This window comes from Neopelma chrysocephalum, unplaced genomic scaffold, assembly GCF_003984885.1.
Source record: "Neopelma chrysocephalum unplaced genomic scaffold, ASM398488v2 Primary Assembly neopelma1_124, whole genome shotgun sequence".
NCBI lineage: Eukaryota > Metazoa > Chordata > Aves > Passeriformes > Pipridae > Neopelma > Neopelma chrysocephalum.
The window spans coordinates 2176312-2196559 of NW_020897786.1; the positions used below are offsets into that span (position 1 = coordinate 2176312).

The 20248-nt window shown below is 57.5% G+C and overlaps 1 protein-coding gene across 1 annotated transcript in view; it reads right to left on the reverse strand.

The window, feature by feature from the left end:
- Positions 1-1861: 1861 nt before the first annotated feature.
- The window catches only part of CSPG4 (chondroitin sulfate proteoglycan 4), a 26496-nt gene continuing 8109 nt past the window's right edge, over positions 1862-20248 (reverse strand). The window contains exons 2-10 of the mRNA XM_027697989.1: positions 15520-15683; positions 10906-14487; positions 10129-10608; positions 9526-9702; positions 6389-6587; positions 6076-6210; positions 5766-5920; positions 4740-4923; positions 1862-4536 (exon numbers count right to left, since the gene is read on the reverse strand). Of these exons, the coding sequence (XP_027553790.1) occupies positions 2633-4536; positions 4740-4923; positions 5766-5920; positions 6076-6210; positions 6389-6587; positions 9526-9702; positions 10129-10608; positions 10906-14487; positions 15520-15683 (6980 nt within the window). The 3' untranslated portion in view covers positions 1862-2632. The remainder of the gene's footprint in view (positions 4537-4739; positions 4924-5765; positions 5921-6075; positions 6211-6388; positions 6588-9525; positions 9703-10128; positions 10609-10905; positions 14488-15519; positions 15684-20248) is intronic.

The window sequence follows — 20248 nt, forward strand, 5'->3', positions numbered from 1 at the left end:
GAAGGCTCTGGGGAGACCTTCAGAGCCCCTTCCAGTGCCTAAAGGGGCTCCAGGAGAGCTGGAGAGGGACTTTGGACAAGGGCCTGGAGGGACAGGCCAAGGGGGAATGGCTTCATACTGAGAGAGGGCAGGGTTAGATGGGATACTGGGAAGAAATTCTTCCCTGTGAGGGTGGTGAGGCCCTGGCACAGGTTGCCCAGAGAAGCTGTGGCTGCCCCATCCCTGGAAGTGTCCAAGGCCAGGTCAGATGGGGCTTGGAGCAACCTGGGCTAGTGGAAGATGTCCCTGCCCATGGCATGAGGGGTGGAACAAGATGACATTTAAGGTCCCTTCCAACCCAAACCATGCCATGATCTTCCCTAAACTTCTGCAAACTTTATAGCCAGCTTGGCAGGGGAGGGTGCCGGGGAAGCCAAAGGGCCTGGCCAGGAAACTTTTGAGCTTGTTTGGGCTGTAGTTTGCCTGTTTCATGTCCAGACAGGAGCCCACCTGGACCCTCAGCCCTTTTCCAGGTGGGTGGATGGCAGTGGGCAGCACTGAAGCTGTGCCTGATCCAGCAAACCCTGCATAACCCAAGCAGAGCCACCAGCTTTGAGGATTTAAACCTGCAAGCAGAGCTTGGCCCTGGAGAGCCACCATCCACGCTACTGTTTTCCAGGTTGCTGCCTGTCCTCCCCTGACCTCAGGATGTGGATGTTTCCCAGCAGTGGGAATACAACCACAAGCTTTAAAAATAACCTGCTTAGCTTTCAGCGTTCCTTACAAAATAGGCCACGTTCCTTCTATTTAATCCTTGGGTGCAAGGCAAGAATAATTTGGAAGGAAAACACAGTGGATGCTACCAAGGCAGCCCTCAGTGGATGGAGGGCTTCTCTGCAAGCCCCATCCCTCACCGTGGGATGTACAGATAATAAAGTGTGTGTTTGAATGTGATGTTAGTGAAGATAATAAATGTGTGTGTTTGAATGTGATGGGGAAGGCGCAGAGCTGTGAACTGGAGAGGGAGTCCATGGCAGAGGTTGTCCCAACCTTTTGGGAGCAGCACTGCTCTGGCAATCTCCCATCTGTGACGTGGGCAGCACGGTCATGCTGACCCCATTTTACAGAGTGGAGAGGGTGTGATTTGCCTCTGAGCAGAAGGAAACATCATTTTCTCCCCCTTTGGATGGGGCAGGAGGAGGGTTTTGGAGGTGGGGAGGAGACATCCATCAGCCATCCTCTTGGGTCAAGCAGGTCGGAGGTGCTGGGGCTGCCTCCACTGTGCCCCGTCCTGTGGAGATGGGGACACAGGGTGCCTGCCTGCACCCTGATGGCTGTGGGTGCCCATGGAATGTGCCAGCACCTGCCAGCTGAGGCAGGGCAGTTGTGATTTACTGCTCAGCAAAGGTTTGCCACCCTAAACCCAGCCAGGAAAACTGCTGGCGTGGTCCAGGCAAAGATCCCAGCTCTGCCGCAGCCTTGGAGTGGGACCACATGGGGTGATTTTTTGGGGAGGGTTCATGTAGTGGATTTTATCCTGGGTGGGGGGGTGCAAGTGGTCCCCCGTGGTCCCTGAGGGCTCATGTCAGCTCCCCATGGGTGGTGTGAGAGCAGGCTGTGGCCTGTGATGAGCTTTCCAGCTGGAGCACTGCAGGGTATTATTGTTGAGTCCCATTCTGAGCTCACTGCTCGGTTTCTCTGCCCTTCCTCAGACAGTTTCTATTTAAGTTTTTAGGACTCCAGGCTTGGGAAAATTTGAGCAAGAGCCCAGAATATGGTCCATTACCTCCAAATGTTGCTCAGCAGCTTAAAACAGGCCTGGCAAGGGAAGCGGCTGAGGGAAACAGTGATGCACCTCGGAAAAGGCACTTTATTCTGTTTACTTTTGCCGTACTGGAGTATACAGTGGAAAACGGCGCTGGCTATGGCTCTCTGCTCTCCTCTCCGGTTTCATGCTGCCCAGGTAAACTCCGGCCCCCCCTCCCCACTACGGGCATCCTACCTGTTGTGCAACCTCCCCAGGGCTCTGTGCAATCAACTTGAGGAAGCACACTGCAAGCAGAGAAAGAGCTAGGCGGGTATTTTTCCAAGTGGGTGGGGATTCCTAAATTCTCCCGGCATTGGCCACAGAGTTTTTTCCGAGCCTCTGCTCCAGTGTCTCAGCCCACCTAGCCCTGGGGGATTTGGGCAGCTTCATCCCCAGCCTGACTCAGTGCAAGCCGCTCCTCATCCTCCGTCTCAAGCCAGGAGCTGTGGCAAGCATCCCTGGGGTGGATGGTGCTGCCCACGGAGGAGCCGCCACTGGACCCGCCTGAGTGGCTCTGAAGGGACCAGTGCCATCAGATCCCCCCAGCACTGTGGCCACCATCAGGTAGCCCAAATGAGCACCCTAAGTCAGCGTTCCCCAGGGATGCTCATGTATTTTGCCTGTCCCCACTTGCTTATGCAGTACCCCCCTCCCCTGCCCAAAGCCACCTGGAGATGTGGAGCTCCTAGGTGGGCCAGAGCAGCAGCCCCTGCATCCTCAGGGCCCTCCTGCATCTATGGGATGCCAGCTCCCAGGGAGGAGGAGGAGAGCCAGGAGGAGGTGGCTGGTGGTGCTGTGGGAGGTTCTTGACTCCCAAGTGATCTCTTGCCCCCGCACCTGAGCCCTTCACACCCAGTACTGGTTGTTTTTCAGTGGGGGGTTGGAAGTCCGGCAGTACTGGAGGAGTTCAGGGTCTGGCGGTGCCCCGGGACCTGTGCCCTGGGGTGGGGGACCCGTGCCCTTGCCCTCCAGGGCGCTGACAGTCGTTAGGGGGATGCCTTGGTTGGGGTCTGTCCTCCGGAAGGTCTCATGGTCAGGCACAGCCCCGTTCTTGGCCTTGGAGGCAGGGGTGCCCTGGACGTGGTGCTTCCCTGTCTTGTTGCGCTTGTGCAGGTAGAAGAGCAGGGGCAGGATGAGGGCCAGCAGGAGTAAGATGAGGCAAATAGGGATGATGATGCTGAACATGTTGGCCTCGATGAAGCTGAGGAAAGTGCCCCCCTCCACAGGGCTGGGGCTAGTGGTGGCACTGGGGGCTAGCCAGGCAGTGGGGCGCATGCCCAGCTCACTGGCATTGGGGCTGCTCTGTGCTGTGCCCTGGGGCACGGGGGGCGAAGGTGCCAGGGGGGCCGTGAGCAGGGTGATGCTATAGGATTTCGAGGCGTTGTAGGGCTCGATGCTGTACTCCAGGGATGCTAGTGCCGGTGGCACGCCAGCAGCCACCAGCTCAAAGACAAAGCTGTCACTCTGCAGGGGTTGGTGGGTGTCCCCAGCAACCAGCACCTCCAGTCCCACCAGCCCTTGCTCCAGCTCACTCTGGCTAAAGGTCTCGATTGGGATGGTGGGTTGTCCTGGGTCCCTGGATACCCTCACGAGACGGCTGGCACGGGGCGCCCTGCGGACCCTGAAGACTGGGATGCTCTTGGTGCGGTTGGCCAGCTCACTGGCATCGAGGATGCTGGTGTCTAGGAGGGCTGTGGTGCCCTGGGGCCACAGGCTGCCTGGTTGGGTCTTCACTGCAGCACGGACAGTCACATTCACCACTCCGGTCCAGTTTCCTGCCCGCGATGTGGCAAGGAACTGGAAGTCATCCTCAGGAGAAGTGAGGTCACTGAAGGTGAACATCACCTCCCTGCGGTCCAGCTGCTTCTGTGAGAAGCCTCGTGATGGCTTTTGGTTGACCAGCACTTGGCCAAACCTGGGGCCCCTGGTGATCCTGTACATGATATTACCTGCCCCTCGCGGTGTGGTGCCCAGGAGGTGACGGTGGGACACGGGGGCTCTGTTCAGGTCTTGGGGCACTTCCAGCAGTGTTGGGCTCACAGTGGTGCTCAACGCAGGCAGCACCTCGATCTCCAGCAAGGTCAGGGTGGGCGGGTGGTGGCCATTGGACAGGCTCAGGGCTAAGGACCCTGGGGCACGGCTCCCAGTGGCAACAAACACCACGTGGCCAGCGTTGACATCCGCTTGGGTGAAGCGGTTGATGGGCTCCCGAGGGTTGTGTGCGGTGGCCAGGTGGCCGGCGAGAGGCCTCTGGAGGATGCTGTACACCATCTCCTGTGGGGACACCAATGGGTCTGCCACATCCAGGTACTCCCGGGACAGGGTGACCACAGAGCCTGGTGGGACCTGCAGCACTTCCTTCCGCTTCACCACCTGCGGTGACCTGGTGCTGCTGGTCACTGTTATATTGAACGCTTCGGAGACGACCACCCCTTCCTGTGGAGGACGGACAGACTGCTGTTCCCGGGGGCGGAGCCAAGCCTTAAAACTGAAATGGTCTTTGGAGATGCTGTCTCCACCATGGGCATATGCCAAATGCCCTGCTGCCAGGTCTGACTGCAGGAAGAATGGCTGAGACCGTTCCAGAGGCACACCGGCCACCAAGAGCTGTCCGTGAGCCGGTAGCTCTGTCACCAGGAAGACAACATCATATCCAGCTCTCTCAGAGACCAGAACTTGGCTCAGGAGGTTGGAGGCATCCAACACCGAGGTGTCAATGTCAGCTTTCTGAGCCCTTGTGAGCTGGAGACCTGGGGGGAAAAGGGAAAATCAGGGATGAGAATCAATTTGGGGAAGTTGGTGAGAGTTTGGGGTGATGGAGGAAGGAACTGGATGCAGTTTCAGATGTTTGACATAATATCAACCATGGAAAACAACAGAGTGGTGTCTTCTTCAGCCAAACAAGCCCTCCCGAAGAGGAGGTTTGTCCCATGCTTCTCCATCCCACCTTTACCTGCGTTTTTCCATAGCTGAGTCAAGCGCTGGGGACACTTTTCCTCGAAGGAGATCAGGACGAGGAGGATGAAGGAATCTGAGATAGTCATGGGAGTGACGATGCGGAAGCGGATGGCATCTTGGGCCAGCCAGAAGGGCTTATCTGGCATTTCATGCTGGTAGAAAATCAACTTGCTGTCCACCTAAAAATTAAAAAAACCCTCAGTGAGCTCCTATCTTGACTCTGGGATGGAGCAACCAAGCTCTAATTAGGTAAGAAAGGGGGATTATCACTAGCCATGGCATGGTAGCCACTATGGAGGGCTCCTGGTGTATCTCTACCAGGATAAGTTGTGGATACCCCATCCCAGAAAGTGTTTAAGGCCAAGTTAAATAGGGCTTGGAGCAACCTGGTTTAGTGGAAGGTGTCCCTGTTCATGGCAGGAGGGTTGGAATGAGATGACCTTTAAGGCCCCTTCCAACCCAAACCATTTTGTGATTCTATGACGTTTCTGCCCGACAATTGGGGAAACTGAGGCTGTGATGAAGGGTTAAGCTTGCTCAGCATCCTCCAAGGGTGAGCACAGCACAGAGGAACTTCCAGGGTGGGCAAACCTATGTGTTTCTGAGTGATGGAATAAAATAAGACCTTTGCTGTGCTCTGCAAAAGTTTGGCCCCATGGGAGAAAGGTTTTCTCGGAGCAGGGGTGAAGGCGTTGAGCTTTGCTCTTCCCTTCAGCAGCAGCCAGGCGGGCTGGCTGGCTCTGCAGCAGGGAGATGGCTCAGGAAAGGGGATTATAACTCCATCAGCCTCCCCCAGTGCTAAATCCAAGGCTGGGGCGGCAGCTTTTAATCCGCCTTAGCAGCTGCTGGCAGAGCTGGGAAAGTCACAGCACGGCTGGAGCCTTGCATTGCCTCCTGCCTGGGATCAGGTGCCCCCGCCTGTCGTGGCAGTGGGGTCAGACTGGGACCCCCATGCTGGTGGGGGGCGTTGATGAAGGGCTGTGCTTGGGGTTCTGGGGGGCTGGAGGAGGTGAAATCTCACCTGGGCTTGGGTGAAGTTCCTGATTTCCTCCCCCTGGGAGGTGCTCAGCCTGCCCAGACGTGGGGCTTGCTCAATGCTGTAGTACAGAGTGGTGGAGCTGGCGGGGCTGTTGCTCACTGCCTGCAGGTTCTGGCTGGTGATGGGCTGTCGGGCACCTGGAAAAGGCATGCAGTATGGATTTCAACCAGTCACCTTGCACCCATCTGCAGCCTCTGCCATGGGCATCTCAGCAGTGCCTGGGCAGGGGTAGGTGGTTCAAGGGCCCCATTTGCTGTTCTGCTGGGAGAATAGAGAATGTGCTGGTACCCACCTGGGCAGATGGTGAGGCTCTGCTTCTTGGCCAGGCTGATGGTGGGCTCTCTCTGGGCCCTGATGAGGAAGAAGTGCCCAGGAGACAGGTTCTCACCATCCCACAGGTCAAAGGCGAAGCCTCCATCCAGGGGTCCTGTGGAAAGTGCAGACCAGGGCATTTGTAGGGGGCAGAGGAGATGCAGCCCCCCATTAACCTGGCAGGGTTTGGATCAGGGTGCTGTGCCCTGGGGTTGGCATCCACCTTGATGGCACAGTGTCCCCATCACCCTGGGGTGGTGCAGGGGGTCTGAGGCACCTCAGTCCTGCCCTACCTTGGTGCACGAAGAGGATAAGGCCGTTGTCTATCTGGGCCTGGGTGAACATCTTAACCTCGGCACTGGGTGCTGACCTCAGCACAACCTTCCCATTGGCTGGGGGCTGGATGGAATAGGTCAGCTCCTCTGCTGGGGAATCCTCATCCTCGGCGCTCAGGATGTGGGGGCCGATAGCAGCCGTGGCACCTTCCTGCAGCTGGGGGACAGGGAGAGGTTGTAATCCCCCTGGGATACCCCTGGCACCTCTTCCCCATCCCAGCTCAGACAGGTTTGCTGTGTGCTGGAGCACATCCCAGCCCAACAAGGGTGCCTTGTCCGTGTGTCGGGTGATGCCTGGATCATCTGGCCTCTTCCCAGCTCTGCATCACTGCCGCCGTGTTTGCCAGCACGTGCCACACAGCTGGGTCTGTGCCTCTGCACGGCGTGTGCCAGAGGGCTTACTCCTCCTTACTCCTCCGTGCCTTAGTTTCCCCACTTCCCGAAAGCTGAAGAGGGCGTGGGGCCCTGGGGCGGGGGCTGTGCCTTTGAGACACTGCTTTGCAGGGGAAGGGATTTTATGGGGGTCCACGGGCTGACGCTGGGTACGTGTTAACCACCGCCCCGTCTCTCCCTGGCTGGTGTTTCTCCTCGCTCCTGCTTCCGTGCCCCCTCGCAAGGCTACAGTGAGGCTGCCCACCTCTCCAGCAAACTCTCCAGGAATGACAAGTATGTGGCTGAGTTCAGAGCTGCTGCAGAAGTTCCCAGGACCGCTTCCCCCCATCCAGCGGCGCCCACCCATCCCTGGGGACACTGCCACCCTAAAGCCCTGGCATCTCTCATCTCCAGCTGGAGGCAACAATTTTCCCCACTCCTAAACCTGTGCCATGCCTCGATCTTGGCAGACCACGGGGATGAACCTTGTGCTGCCAGACAGGTTCTGCCCACACACCCCAGAGCTGCCCTTTGCCCTCAGGATGCCCTAAAATCGTGGCGTGCATGGATGGAGCCTTCCTGTGGCTCACCTGGGGTAGAGGGGCAGGATGCGCTGCATCCCATGGCATCACCAGCCTGGCCTGCATCTTGGGAATCCACAAGAAAACACCTAGGCAGGCGCTGGAGGAGCTGGATGAGCTCTTTTCTGCTGTTTTCAGCTGGCCTAACCCAAAACATTGCTTGAGTGGGTGTGGGTGCCGACAGGGAAATTAAATCCATCGGCAGTCCCCGCGGGATGGTGAGAGGCAGGCTGAAAAACACAGCTTTGGAGAGATGGGGTGGGGGAAGTGCTGCTGGACACACAGCCAGGGCATGAGCTTTGCTGTGTGTGCACCGAGTTCTTTGGGCTGCTCCCTCTCCCCAGCAAGAATAGCAGTTGGAATTGCAATCGTACCCGGGGCTTGGAGCCAAGGAAAATGCTCTGTGGGCAAAACAGGGGGGACTGGCAGCCCCAGGGCATCGCTGTCCACTGGGAATGGATAGTTATAGTGGCTGGAGCAGCTTTGCTCCCAGCCCAGAGCCCATGCCGTGGGAGCTGACCCACTTCTCCATGCTCCTCGTCCTCCCTGAATTATTAAAGCCTTCCGCCTGGCTACTGCACTCGCCTGCTCAGGTTATTATGTTTGCTCAGCCTCTGTGTCACCTCCGCTCTCTGGGAGAGTGTGCTGGGAGGTGATGGAGCAGTGCCAGAAGCATGGCCCTGTGCTCTGGTGTGGCAGTGGGAGTCTCTCTCGGTGGCATCTAGCCATCCTTCCTCCAGATCCAACCCAAAAACTGCTGCTCCTTCCCAAGGGGTTCCTTCTCCTTGGGGTCTAGACCTATCCCATTTACCCCCCAGCCCTGCAAGGACTGGCATCCCCGGAAGCCTTTGTGCAACCCGTCCTGACCTTTAAATGCTGAAGTCATCCCTCACCAGATCACAAACACACAGGGCTGGGCCTCTCCCATCACTCCTCCTCCAGGCAGGAAGCCTTTCCCAGCTCCAGAGCCCCTACGGGCAGCTGTGGTTACTCTTCCCAGGGTGTGTTGTGTGGTGGTGTGGAGGGGATCCCAATGGAAAGGCAGACAGATTGCTGCCTCAGAGTTTATTCTGGAGATTTTTCTGTCTTTTCCCTCTTTTTTTAACATGGTGATTGGGAGAAGGGAAGGTTGTGCTCCCATTGTGCCTCTGGAACGGGGAAAAGGGGCTGCTGTGGGCCCAAGAGCTGAGAGGTTAACTTTTCCGTGGACTTTGGCCCAGGTGGGGCAGATCTAGAGGCACCAACTAATGCTTTATAAAAGGGATTTGCTGGGAAGCTTCCAGGGGCTGGAGGGGGAGAACTGGAGCAGGCACAGAGCTGAGGATAGGGGGACCCCCCCCCAAACTTTGGTGGTACCCCCCAAAGTGGCTGTTTCTCGGGCTAGGCAGGGCAGCCCCTTCCCTTTGGGCATCTCCTCCAGAGCCCAGGCTCCCAGAACCCTTCCCAAAGCCACTGTATCATGGTCCTCATGGAAGAGGCTGCCTTCCTGCTTCCAGCCTAGAAATGGCTGCCTGCCATCCTGAGATGGTGAGGGTAGCTGAGGGGTGGGGGGATGATTGTGCTTGCATGTTTTCCAATAAATTCTTTGCTGGAATTTTGCATTAGTGACCCCGAATGGGACAGGGAGGTGTTGGAAGCAGAAGGTGGGAGTTCAGCAGCAGGTGAGATCTCTTTGCTTCTGCCTTTTTCTGGTATGGGCGTGAGAGGTGTGAAAGCTGCCGAATAGTTGAGTTATTCCAGCCTCGTGTTGGTGAAACGTGGGCAAGCTCCTCTTGGAGCTGCCAGGAATCATCCCGGGAGCCGGGGGTGAGGAAGCGCTGCCTGCCGCCGTGGCAGCGATCGCCGCGAGTGGGACCGCGGGGCGATGCTCCCACCTCGCGGCCGGTCCCCGCATCGGCGGCGGCGAAGGAGAGGGAGGACACCACGCTCCCCGCCTCCTCCAAAGCCTCGCCCCGCCAGGAAAAACCGCCTCCTTTCCCCAGCGCCCGCTGGCCGCCTCTGGGCGGCACCCCAGCTCCGCTGAGCCCCGGTCCCCGAGGCGAGTGACCGGGCTTGGGGGCGATCCCTGCGCTGGGCTGGCCGCCCCCCCCGCGTGTCCCAGCGCTGAGCACCCCGGGGATCCCCGTGGCGTCCCACCCTTACCTGCAAACCGGCGTTGACCTTCAGCCGCGGCCCCTTGGTGCCGCGGGGCAGGATGGTGACGAAGAGGGTCCTGGGCTGGCTCTGTCGGGATATCTGGGAGGCGTTGGCCAGGACGGTGAAACTGTCAGTCAGGGATCGGGGGCCGTCCTGCCTGTACTGGATCTGTTGGTTCTCCACCTGCGGGGCAAGGGCCAGGTGACCCTCCGCGGGGGGACACAGGCAAACAGCCCCACTGGGGAGGGGACCCTGCGTCATCCTGGGAGGATGCTGGCAACCCACCACTCGCTCTGGGGCATCCCTGCAGGGTGGATCCTGCAGGGACAGGAGCTGGGTCCCCATGGGAAACAGACCTGGAGTCCAGTGTGGGTTCTGTGCCTGCGTCCCCACTCTGTATCCCCAGGCACATTTAAACACACCTTGGTCTTTGTGTCCACAGGGCAAACCCACCACCCCAAGCCCCTCCATCCCCTCTGATGGGGAGAAGACCCCTATAGCCCTTCCCAGCCTCCCAGTGTGGCTGGGGGCTGGAGCACACCCCTGGGCTCTCCCCAGACCCTTAGGAAAGGAGCATGGTGGGCAGGTGGGCACATAGGAGTGCTATACCTCGCTCCAGGTGAAGCTGTCCAGCCCACCCTCCTCAGGCCGCTCGATTCTCAGGAGAGTGCCAAACCGGGGGGGCTCGAGCACCCTGAACTCCATGCCCAGAGCCGGGTAGTACGCGTTGGGGATGCTGAGGATGCCCGAGGAGAGGGTAGCAGAGCCACCTCCTGGCACTGTAATGTTGTGGACATCCAAGGGCACGTTGATGGGGAGCACAACCAGGCTCACCACCACCCCCTCCAGAGCGTCCACACCGTGGGCTGTGATGTCTGTGACAAACCGGTCACGGTCCTCATTGGGCTTGGAGTGGAGGTAGAGGACTCTGCCACTGTTGATGTCCTCCTGGGTGAAGGACTGGATGGGGTCCAGGCTGGGCTGCTCGTTCACATCCTGGCCATCCTGAAGCATTGCCAGGAAGCCAGAGGCTGGGGGGCTGCTCACCAGGTAGACTATGTCTTGGGGAGGGATCTCTTCGTGGGTCACCTGAGAGCATGGGGAAAGACAAAACAGTGAGAGGTCTGGTGCCTGAGGCTGGGCTGCCCCACAGACTACCTGCTGTGCATTCAATCCCTCAAGGCTTTGCTGTGGGATGATCTGCAAGAGTCACCTTCTTGCCAAGGCCATGCCTAAACACTCCTCTGCCCCTGGGCAAAGCCTGACGTGGACACGAGACCTTTGCTCTGAGCCAGCTGGAGTAAAATGGAGTCCCACAGGTGGCCATCCTGGTTCGGCAGAGAAGAGATGCAGGCATGGGGAATGACTAGAGAAGGGGATACTCACCAGTAAGTACTCCTCCTTGATCCCAGCTGCTTCCCCCTGGAAGACATAGATCTCCTTGTGGTTGACTATGCTCAGGGGACTGAGATGGGTGTCCAAGAACACGCTGATGGCCAGTGTGTCCTCCACTGCCACCTCGTTTGCTTCTACAGTGAACTGGAGCTCATCCCGGGTGTTCCTGCTCCCGTTGTGGTGGTAGGAGATCTCTCCTTCGAGCAGGTCCTTCTGGGAGAAGGCCATGACTGGCTGCTCCCCTCTCAGTATGGTCCCCCACCTCGGGGGGGTTGTTATCAGGAACCGTATCTCTTCATCTGACCTAATGTCCATGTTGGTCTCCAGATTGAGAACAGAGGAGTCAATGCTCCCTCGGGTGCCCTGGTGGATGACCAGACCAGTATTGTTGACTATTTTGATGTAGGGGTCTGATGCCTGCACTTCCAGGAGGGCCGTGGTTTGGTGGAGACCATCCGAGACCTGTAGCTGGATCCAGCCACGGTCAGCCCCTGAATGGACAAAGAGGATCTTCTTCTTCCTCAAGTCATCCTGTGTGAACCGATAGACCTGGTGGCTTCTGTCATCGACAGACACGATGCTGCCAAACAAGATGTCCTTCCTTGTCAGCACCAGCTGTGTGTCAGAGAAGCCGGAGTCCTTGTCAGTGAAGGCAATGTCGTCAGTTGTCAGCAGGTGTTGCCCGTTGCGCACCACATTGAAGACTTTGTTCACTGCCCGGACGGGGATGTGGTCATTGATGGGTTGGATAGAGACCCTGAAAACACCCCTCACCTCCTCCACATCAGGCTCAGCGCTGCCCTCGCCCTGCCTGATGGCTACAAAGGGGATGTCATCCTCCAGCGTCTCAGAGTCGTCGTGCTGGTACAGCAGCCGGCGGTGGAGGATGTCGTCGTTGGTGAACTCCGTGATCTCTTCTCTGGAGGCCCAGCCATGGGATGCAGCCCAGGCCAGTCTCCCGTGTGCTGGCCCCTCAATCACCTCATACAGGTAGTCCATGCTGTTCACACTCTGCACAAACAAGTGATCCTTGGAGATGATGGCCTGTCCCCCTTCCGGCACGGTCAGGAGGACATTGGTCAGCACGGGCGCATCGGGGTCCCCACCGATGCTGATTGTGTAGGTATAGACAGGAGAGTGCAGCTTGCCCGCATGGACACGGTACTGGAAGGTGTCCTCGGCTTGTTGGGAGTTCCTGATGGTCACACTGTAGCTCAGGTGGTTCCTCTGCAGGTCATCTTGGGTAAATCCAAAGCCTTCGGTCAGCCTGTTACCAAGCAGCTCCAGATTTCCCTTTTTGGGAGCCTGTGTGATGATATAGTGGAAGGGGACTGGGGCGGAGTTTGGATCTTCCAACATTGCCTCCAGCTCCTCGCTGGTGATATTTCTATGCCGATTGTTCTTCATCTGGAGGGGAACCATGGTCCTCATCTTAATGGTGGCTCTTTTAATCCTTATGAGGAAGGTGTTGTTTGGCAAGACCTTCTGCCCCACTTGGACTTCAAATCTCAGCTTCTCCACACTGTCTTCCAGCCTGTGCTCTGGGTCTGTGCTAAAATACTGGATGCGCCCTTGCTCCAGGTCTTGCTGGTGGAAAGACTCGACTTTTTTCCATTCCCCTCCCATGCTCCCTTGCTTCTTGACCTCGCCATACCTTAGGGGCTCTGTGAGGACGTACAGGATGGCGACCCATTGTTCCACAGCGTTCGTCTCCGCTGACAGGTTGGCTGTGGTGATGCGTGCGGCCCCTCCTTGGGAGATGGAGAGGCCGGTGTTGTTGACCAGGCGGATTTCGGGGTCAATGGCGAGGATCCTCAGGGTGGCCATGGGGCTCGGGACTGTGCCGTCGCTCACTTGCAAGGTGAGCTGTAAGTTTGTCCCACTCTGGTGCACGTAGACTACGTTGCCAGCTTCCAGGTCCCTGCAGGAGAACTCTTCAATGGGCACTCCGGGGTGGAAGTCGAGCTCCACATAACCCTCCTCCATCTGCTGGCCACCATTCACCTGGAATTCGAGGTCATCACAGGATGTGTCATCATCCAGGACCTGCAGGATGTCTGTGGTCAGGTGTTTCCGTGTGTGCTTCAGGATTGTCATGTGGTTCCCACGGGGAAAAATGACCTGTGGGGCATCGTTGAGGGGGTTGATCATGATGGGCAGCAGGTACATCTGCCCCTGCCGCAAGCACTCTGGGATCCCTTGCTGGGTGGTCACTGTCACCTCCAGCATCAGCTGGTCCATGGGTCCCTCAGAGCCATCGTGAATGTATCGGACTTTCCGATTCACAATGTCCAGCAAGGTGAACTTCCTTCTGCTCCTGGACCCGGGAATGTCCAGCTCCAGCTGGCCATGCCTCGGGTCATTGGTGATGCTGAAGAGGATTTGGGACTGACGGATGTTTGCCAGGCTCAAGTCTACTGTTGGCTGTATGTGTTTCCACTCCAGATAGGCCATGCCCCCTTCGGAGACGATGAGGGGGCTGACATGTAGAAGGCTGCTGATGTTGGCAAAGGCAGGTGGGAAGCTGCTGTCGGGCCGGCATGGTTCCACCACTAGGCCCGGTGCTCCCGACCAGACATTTGGGGGTGGGGAGGTAGGTGCCTCATCCTGCTCATACACCTCCTCATAGTCCCAGTAATGGTCCTGCTTCCCACAGCCTGCTGTGATGTCCTTTGTGATCACGGCGTCTTGCAGGCTCCTTCTCTGCAGGTTTATCCGCAGGTCCTCCAGGCAGCCAACAAACGAGTGGTTGGTCATGGTCCACACTGAGATGAAAGCAAGATGATGCTCCCTCAGCCTTTGAAAAGCTTTTTCATTCATACCTCCAATGAAGAGGTTTCCCTGAAGGTCCAGGTAGTTGTTGATGCCCCGGTTGGACGTGGATGAAGCGTAGTAATCTACCAGTATCTCAAACTTGTGGATGTCCGTGTAGACTTTGACGTAGTGCTGCTGCTCATCACTGATGAAAACGTTGTTGTGCAGGACGATGATGCCGTTCCCCTTCTCCACAAACCCGCGCAGGCGCCCATTGGAGATCTCCAGGTAGAAGAAGTCGTTCTCCAGCCCTGCATGGTAGATCAGGGGTGCCTGGGTGATGCTCGTCGTTATCACAAACTCGATGGTCGCTTCCTTCCTCGCATCCCACGCGGGAAATGCGATGTAGGAGTGTGGCCCCTGGAACCCGAATGGGTCCTCAGGCTCTGCGGAGAACTGTGTGCTGCACCCTTCCTGGACATGGTGGAAGATCTTGGAGCTGCCATCAGAGGACAGAGGGGAGAGGACATCCAGGCCGTTGAATGTTACCAAGTGGAGGCAACCCCTGAAGGGAGGGCTGGCCTTGGCAAGGTACGGCAGGTCCAGGCTGCCTGTCCCACCGGCATAGAGGCCATGCTGGATGTCCAGCTCCCTTGCTGGCCCTGCGATGTCCGTGGAGCTGTTGAAGAGGCCGTCGATGGTCAGTGTCATCCTGCCATCTTCCACCAGCAGCTCCACGTCGTGCACTGCCAGGTTATTGAGCTGCAGCCCTGCTGGGGACTGCAAGGTCACCTCCTCTGAGCCCAGCTGCAGCCTGGCCTGTAGGGAAAGAAACAAAGTTCTTTTCAGGTGACACCTCTCCACCTGCCCATGGACCCATACCCAGGGGCTCACAAGGGTTTTGGTCTCTCAGATCACTCCTCCACTTCTGGATGTGCTCCTCCCTCACCCCCCCCCATGGACATTCCCTCTTTGTCCCACTCTGAATTTTTCTCCTTTTTCACTCATTCTCTGAGAACCCCAGACTCAGGGCTGGGATCCTCCATCTCCCCGTCTCATAGCTGGGCTTCTCATCTCCTCCCACAGAGCAGCCCTGCCAGATATTGGCTCTTCCTTCCCTGCTCTGTCCTGCCCACTGCCCTCCATCCCTGCAACCTGGGCTGCTTCCAGCCCTTTCCCTAGAGACTGGCAGGGGAAATAGCAGGCTTTGCTTCTGGTGGGCAGCAGCCTGGAGCCTGCCTAAGTAGAGGGTTAGCTCGTGGGACACATGGTCTGCATTAGGGACACCTTCAGCCACCGGCTTGCTTGCTCTCCTGCTTTGGTTTAATGTGGTTGGTGGCCCAGCCCAAGCTGCAGAGAGGCAGGATGTGTGCCTTGGGTGCTCCCTGCTCTTTTCCTTCATGGTGGATGTCAACACCATAACCACAGCAGGGAATTTTATTCCTCTGTCTTGATTGCTTGTTTCCCATGTCCCATCTGGGACAAGGGAGACCTATTCTTTCTCTGGATCCTCTTGTCTCACCTCTTCTCCTCACTAACCCCTTGCATCCAAAGGTGCTGTGCACTGCAGTCTGACTGAGCAATGCCCATGGGGTGCCAGTGTCTCAGTGTCCCCAGGATCCCCCCCCAGCACCCCCAGGCAGTGGGTGAGGAGCTTCCCTAGATGGAACCTGTTTCTCTATATTTAACCAATTCTCCCAGAACTCCTCTTGTATTCTTAGCATTCCCTGGCAGGGGTCCTGGCAGCTGGGCTGCCCCTTCATCCTTGCGCTGGATAAAGCCATGACCCACAGACTGACCCACAGACTGACCCACAGCCTGCAGGGGGGATTGGGGTGCCAGGGTGCTGACCTGCAGGCTGCCGTCTTGCAGCTGGAGCAGGAGGTGGTCGGGCTGGCCGGCGGCCAGGAAGAGCAGCCCGCTCCCCTGGCTGGTGTACAGCTGCAGGTGGAGCCGCACCGTGCGCGAGGCATCCGCCAGGGGCATCTCCACAAAGCTGTCCCCGAAGAAAGAGACTGGGGAGAAAAGGGAGAAAGAAGGTCAGGCAGGGAAGGACACCTCCTGCAAGCCCTGTCTGTGTGGGGGCTGTGATTCTGGAGCCTCCCAAGCCCATCCATCAGCCCTCTTCTGTTCGCCCCGTGACAGGGTGTTGGAGCTGAGGAGCCTGGAAAGATCCTTGCGGAGTCTGTTTTTCTGATTTTTCTAGAGGAATCGCAGAATGGTTTGGGCTGGAAGTAAAAGCTCATCTAGTCCAACTCCCCTGCCATGGGCAGGAATATCTTCCACTAAACCAGGGGGCTCCAAGCCCCATCCAGCCTGGTCGAACACTTTCAGGGATGAGGCAGCCACAGCTTCTCTGGGCAACCTGTTCCAGGGCCTCATCACCTTCTAATTAAATAAATTCTGTTTCTCCTCAGTGCTGGAGGAATAAACGTGAGTGCTAGTGATCCATATGTGGCTGTGAGGCCGTACAGAAACCTTGGCTCAAAGCAGGCGCCGGGAGACACAGTTGGAACGTGTTCAACACCCAATATACATCAGCCCTGGAGGGACTCAGCGCGATGGCATGCGGTCATGGAATGACAGACTGTGCTACAGGGCAGAGGCGGGAGAGGGCAGGATTAAGAGTACAGGGAGTGTGCTTAAGTTCTGAGTGCTTATAGTTTTCAGCTGACTCGATGCATGCGTGTGCATTGCACACGTGTTAAATGCACGCAGCCACCCGTCCTCCTTGGCTCCAGCTCAGCCTGTGGCAAAGTTCTGTGCTTAAGCATAAACACTCCAGCCCTGTAAGCTGGAAATGTTTGGGGAGGATGTCACGGAGACGGGGGAAATGCACATTTTTCGGTCCATATGTAGTCATAGGCGCTGCTGGGGTTTATATGTGTGAAGCTTTCCTGCTATGCTTCACTAGAGCATTTATCAAGTCCACCCAGCTGCTGACCCACACTTGGGTTTGGGGTCCCAGATCTGCTTTGCTGGGGTTCCATGGGGCAACAAGACTAGCATTTGGCTTTAAGGGTCCCAGCCCATTCCCTATTTGGAGGAGGCAGGGGTGGAGGTTGGGTGCCAGGGTGAAACCAGCCTCCTGCACAGTGAGGTCTGGGTGTAAACACTCACGTCTGCCCTTACAGCTGCTTCCCTGGTTGCATTTTCCTCATGCCCAACTTTCTGTGGTGATGACAGGGGTGGGAACAGGCAATGCAGGCTTTGCTGACAGGCTGGTGCAGCAAGTGAAAACCCAACCCTGCAAGACACAGCCACCCTCACTGAGGGTTTGGAAGGAGCCCATCTGTAGAGGTGACGGCAAGGGTTAGCCTGGCAGGGAGAGAGTTGGAGCACTCTACTTTGGCTTACTGAATTATTTTCAGAGTTGAGCCCTGTGGTGCCTGGTGTAGAGGATGTTCTTCAGCCACCTTTGGGAATGGGGAGACCTCCTTGCCCTGGAGACCACAAAAAAAATCACTTCCTGCCACTGGCAGCAGAAAAAGTGCCTCAGCTTTCCCCTGGGGTCCGAGAGGATGACGTGGGTGTCTCAAGGACTGTCACTTCACCCGTTCCAGGCAGGGAGGAAAATGGCACCATGGAAACATCTGGCCTTTGCTGTAACACTGAGCCCTTTGCTCAGCTCAGGGCAGGGCTGTCAGGGTGCCTCCTCATTCCCTGGCCCTCATGCCTGCTGCTGGCACGGGGCACTTTGGCTTCCTTGTCCTCTTCAGCCCAGCCAGTGACTCAGAGGAGCTGTGCTATTCTTTGCAGGGCTCTGTCCTCCCCTGACCCGCTCCCTCCTTCCTGTGGGTCTTGGCAAAACCAGCCTTGCCCAGTGGCCAGGGGTGGTGGGTGCTGGGGCTCTCGGCACCGCCTTGTCCTGGGGTTTGGTGAGTAAGAGTGACGTGGCACAGCGGAAAAGGGGCTCTCCCTCCTCGCACAGCCACAGGCACACATGTGTGCACATGTGCTCCCCGGAGACATCCATGTACATTGTGTGCTGGCAGCTCTCGTTGAGGTTCCCTGCGGGTACATGCTCTGTGCTCCAGCTCCCACTGAGATTTTGCTACGTTTTGGTTTTGTGGCTTCCCCTAATTCAAAAAATGTGTTTTCCAGAGGGGTACTGAGTGGCTGCTCTCATGGGGAGGGAAGGCTTGGCCAGACTGGACCCACCAGCAGCTCCTGTGCCAGCCCAGGGGCCTGGCAGTGTCTCGCTGTGGGTACTGGGGATGATGGTTTGGGGCCACTCCAGCACAGCCAGCTTGTTTTCCAGTGTGCCAAGGGGCATCAGCTCCTGCATTCAGCACATTTTGTCCTGCCTCTACTCTCCCAAAGTTGCCAGAGATATTTTTCTTCTCCTTCTCTCATAAAATGCTACTAATAAAAAGCTCCCAGAGGTGCAGATGCCCAAGGGAGTGGTGCCGTTTGTTGGGGAGGAGGAGGGACCCTTGCTCGGATCCAGGAGGTGCTGGGATTTTTCCCCGGCAGTCTTGTGAGTTACTGCTGTTTGTCTTCCCAAATTCCTGCTTTATTTCAGGGCCACTCTCCACCTCTCTCAACAGCCCAGCCAGGATGTGAACACTGCTCAGCCTGTGACATTTCACTTTCTCAAGGGACCTGCAGCTTCTCACCCCCATCTCCCCTCTTCCTTGCCCTCTATGTTGGAAAAGACACAGAAAACGTGGATTTTTTTCGTTTTTTTTCAAATGCATTTCGCCCTGGAGGAGCCTTCATGGCACAGGGTGCCCCATCCTGGTCCATTGCTTGGATCAGGCAGGGACATCCTATCCCCATCCATGGGTAGGCTCCCCTGAGCATCCTGGGATTGCCCTAGGAGGATGAGCTCCAGTGCCCCAAAAGCAGCCTCCCCAGATGATCTAAGGATGCCACAGGGGGTGTTGTGCCCCAAGCCGACCCTCATCCCTGGATGGAGAAGCCCAAGCTGCCCCTTCCTCCCCTGTCGTGGGGAGCAACAGGTCCCCATGTCCTGGCCATGGCTTGGAGTGGACATCCCACTCATCCCGGATAAAAATAATGGATGTTCCCAGCTTGCTGTATCCCGCAGGAAATCACTGTCCCTGCCTTGCCAAGACGATGGAAAGGCGCTGACGAGGCGAGAGGAGCCTCCGTCACAGTTTCCGAGCAGCCAGCCAGCAGCCAGTAGATTATAGACTGCAGTGTCATTTGGGTTTGGGGGGTTTTTCTGAATTGAAAAAAACAAGGACATGAGCCAAAAGCTCTCAGGAAGGGTCTGGGAGTGAGGCTTCGGGTGTGTTCAGCACCTCCCAGGGCCAGTGAACAAGCGAGGGCTCTGTGTGAGCCGGTGCTGCCCCAGCACCCGCCCCAGCCGCCGGCCACGCGCCGGCTTTGGGATGCTTTGGCCCTCTTCCCCTGCTCCTCGAGTTGAAAACACTGCGGGTTTGGCCTCTCCAGTTCCTTTTTTTTTGGTGTTCAGGGAGTTTTTTGACATAGGGGAGCAGAGCCTGGGGCTGGGCAGCACCACAGTGGGGAAGGGATCCCCATCCACGCAGGGGGCTCTGAGCTGGGGGCTCCAAGAGTGTTTGGGGCTCAGCAGGGCCGGTTTGGGCTCTCCTCCATGTTTTAACATCTCAGCACACAAACTTCTCCCACCTCCTTCCCAGCACGTAGGAGGATGGAGGAGCCAACTCCCAGTCCAGGCAAGGGGAAATACTCAGAAAAAATCAGTGTCAGGGTTTGCTGAGAGAACCAGCACCAGACACAAAAGGTTTTCAGAGCAGGGAGGTATCTCCTGGGTGTGCAGGAGGATGTGAGCTGATGAATGGATGCTTCCCTGCCTGCAGGCTCCTACCCTAGCGTGCGGCATCCCCAACCCTGCCACAGGAAAGCCAGCTGCGTTTTTGGGCACGCAGGAGGTGCTTCAGCGTGTTGGGGGTACAACCAAGTCCCTGAGGGGCTGCAGGAACTCCTGTGGAGCAAATCCTGCCTGGGGATAGGGGTGTGGAGCTGGGGAGGAGCTGGATGCTCAACAAGGCTCCATTCAGGCTGTGGTGGGGGGCAGGTGGAGACCAGAGCTGGTGGCCGGCTGTGTTTGCAGGGAGGGGACTGGAATTCATTAAAGCAGCTCTGTAATGACCAGAGCGGGTGCCAGGAGAGCACCGTGCAGACACACGCGCCCCCTTGAAAGACTCCCTGTGTTCGCAGCCTCTTCCCGCCCCGGCCACACCGGTTTTCCAACGGTGGAAAAACAGCCGGGGAGTGAAGGCTCCTTGTTGCCCGAACAGCCCCGGGCTTGTGCGGCCGCTGGTGCAGCCCAGCCCACCGGCTGCCCTCCTTCCTGCCACCCGCATCAACAAGCGGCCTCTGTGCCAGCAGTGTGCCCCGTGCTGGGCTGCTGTTGGGGCAGCCCATGGCCAACCTGCTGCACTTCTCCGGAGCCTCAGGAGCTGGTTTTGAGGCCCTCTGGGTTGTTTGGGGTTGTTTTTTTCAAATTTAAATGACTTTATAAGGTAGCGAGGCCACCTGTTGTGCTGCACCCACCCGCTGTGCGAACACCAGAGGGGCTGGGGGGGATGTGAATACCTGAGGGGTGTTCAGGGGGATACAAACATTG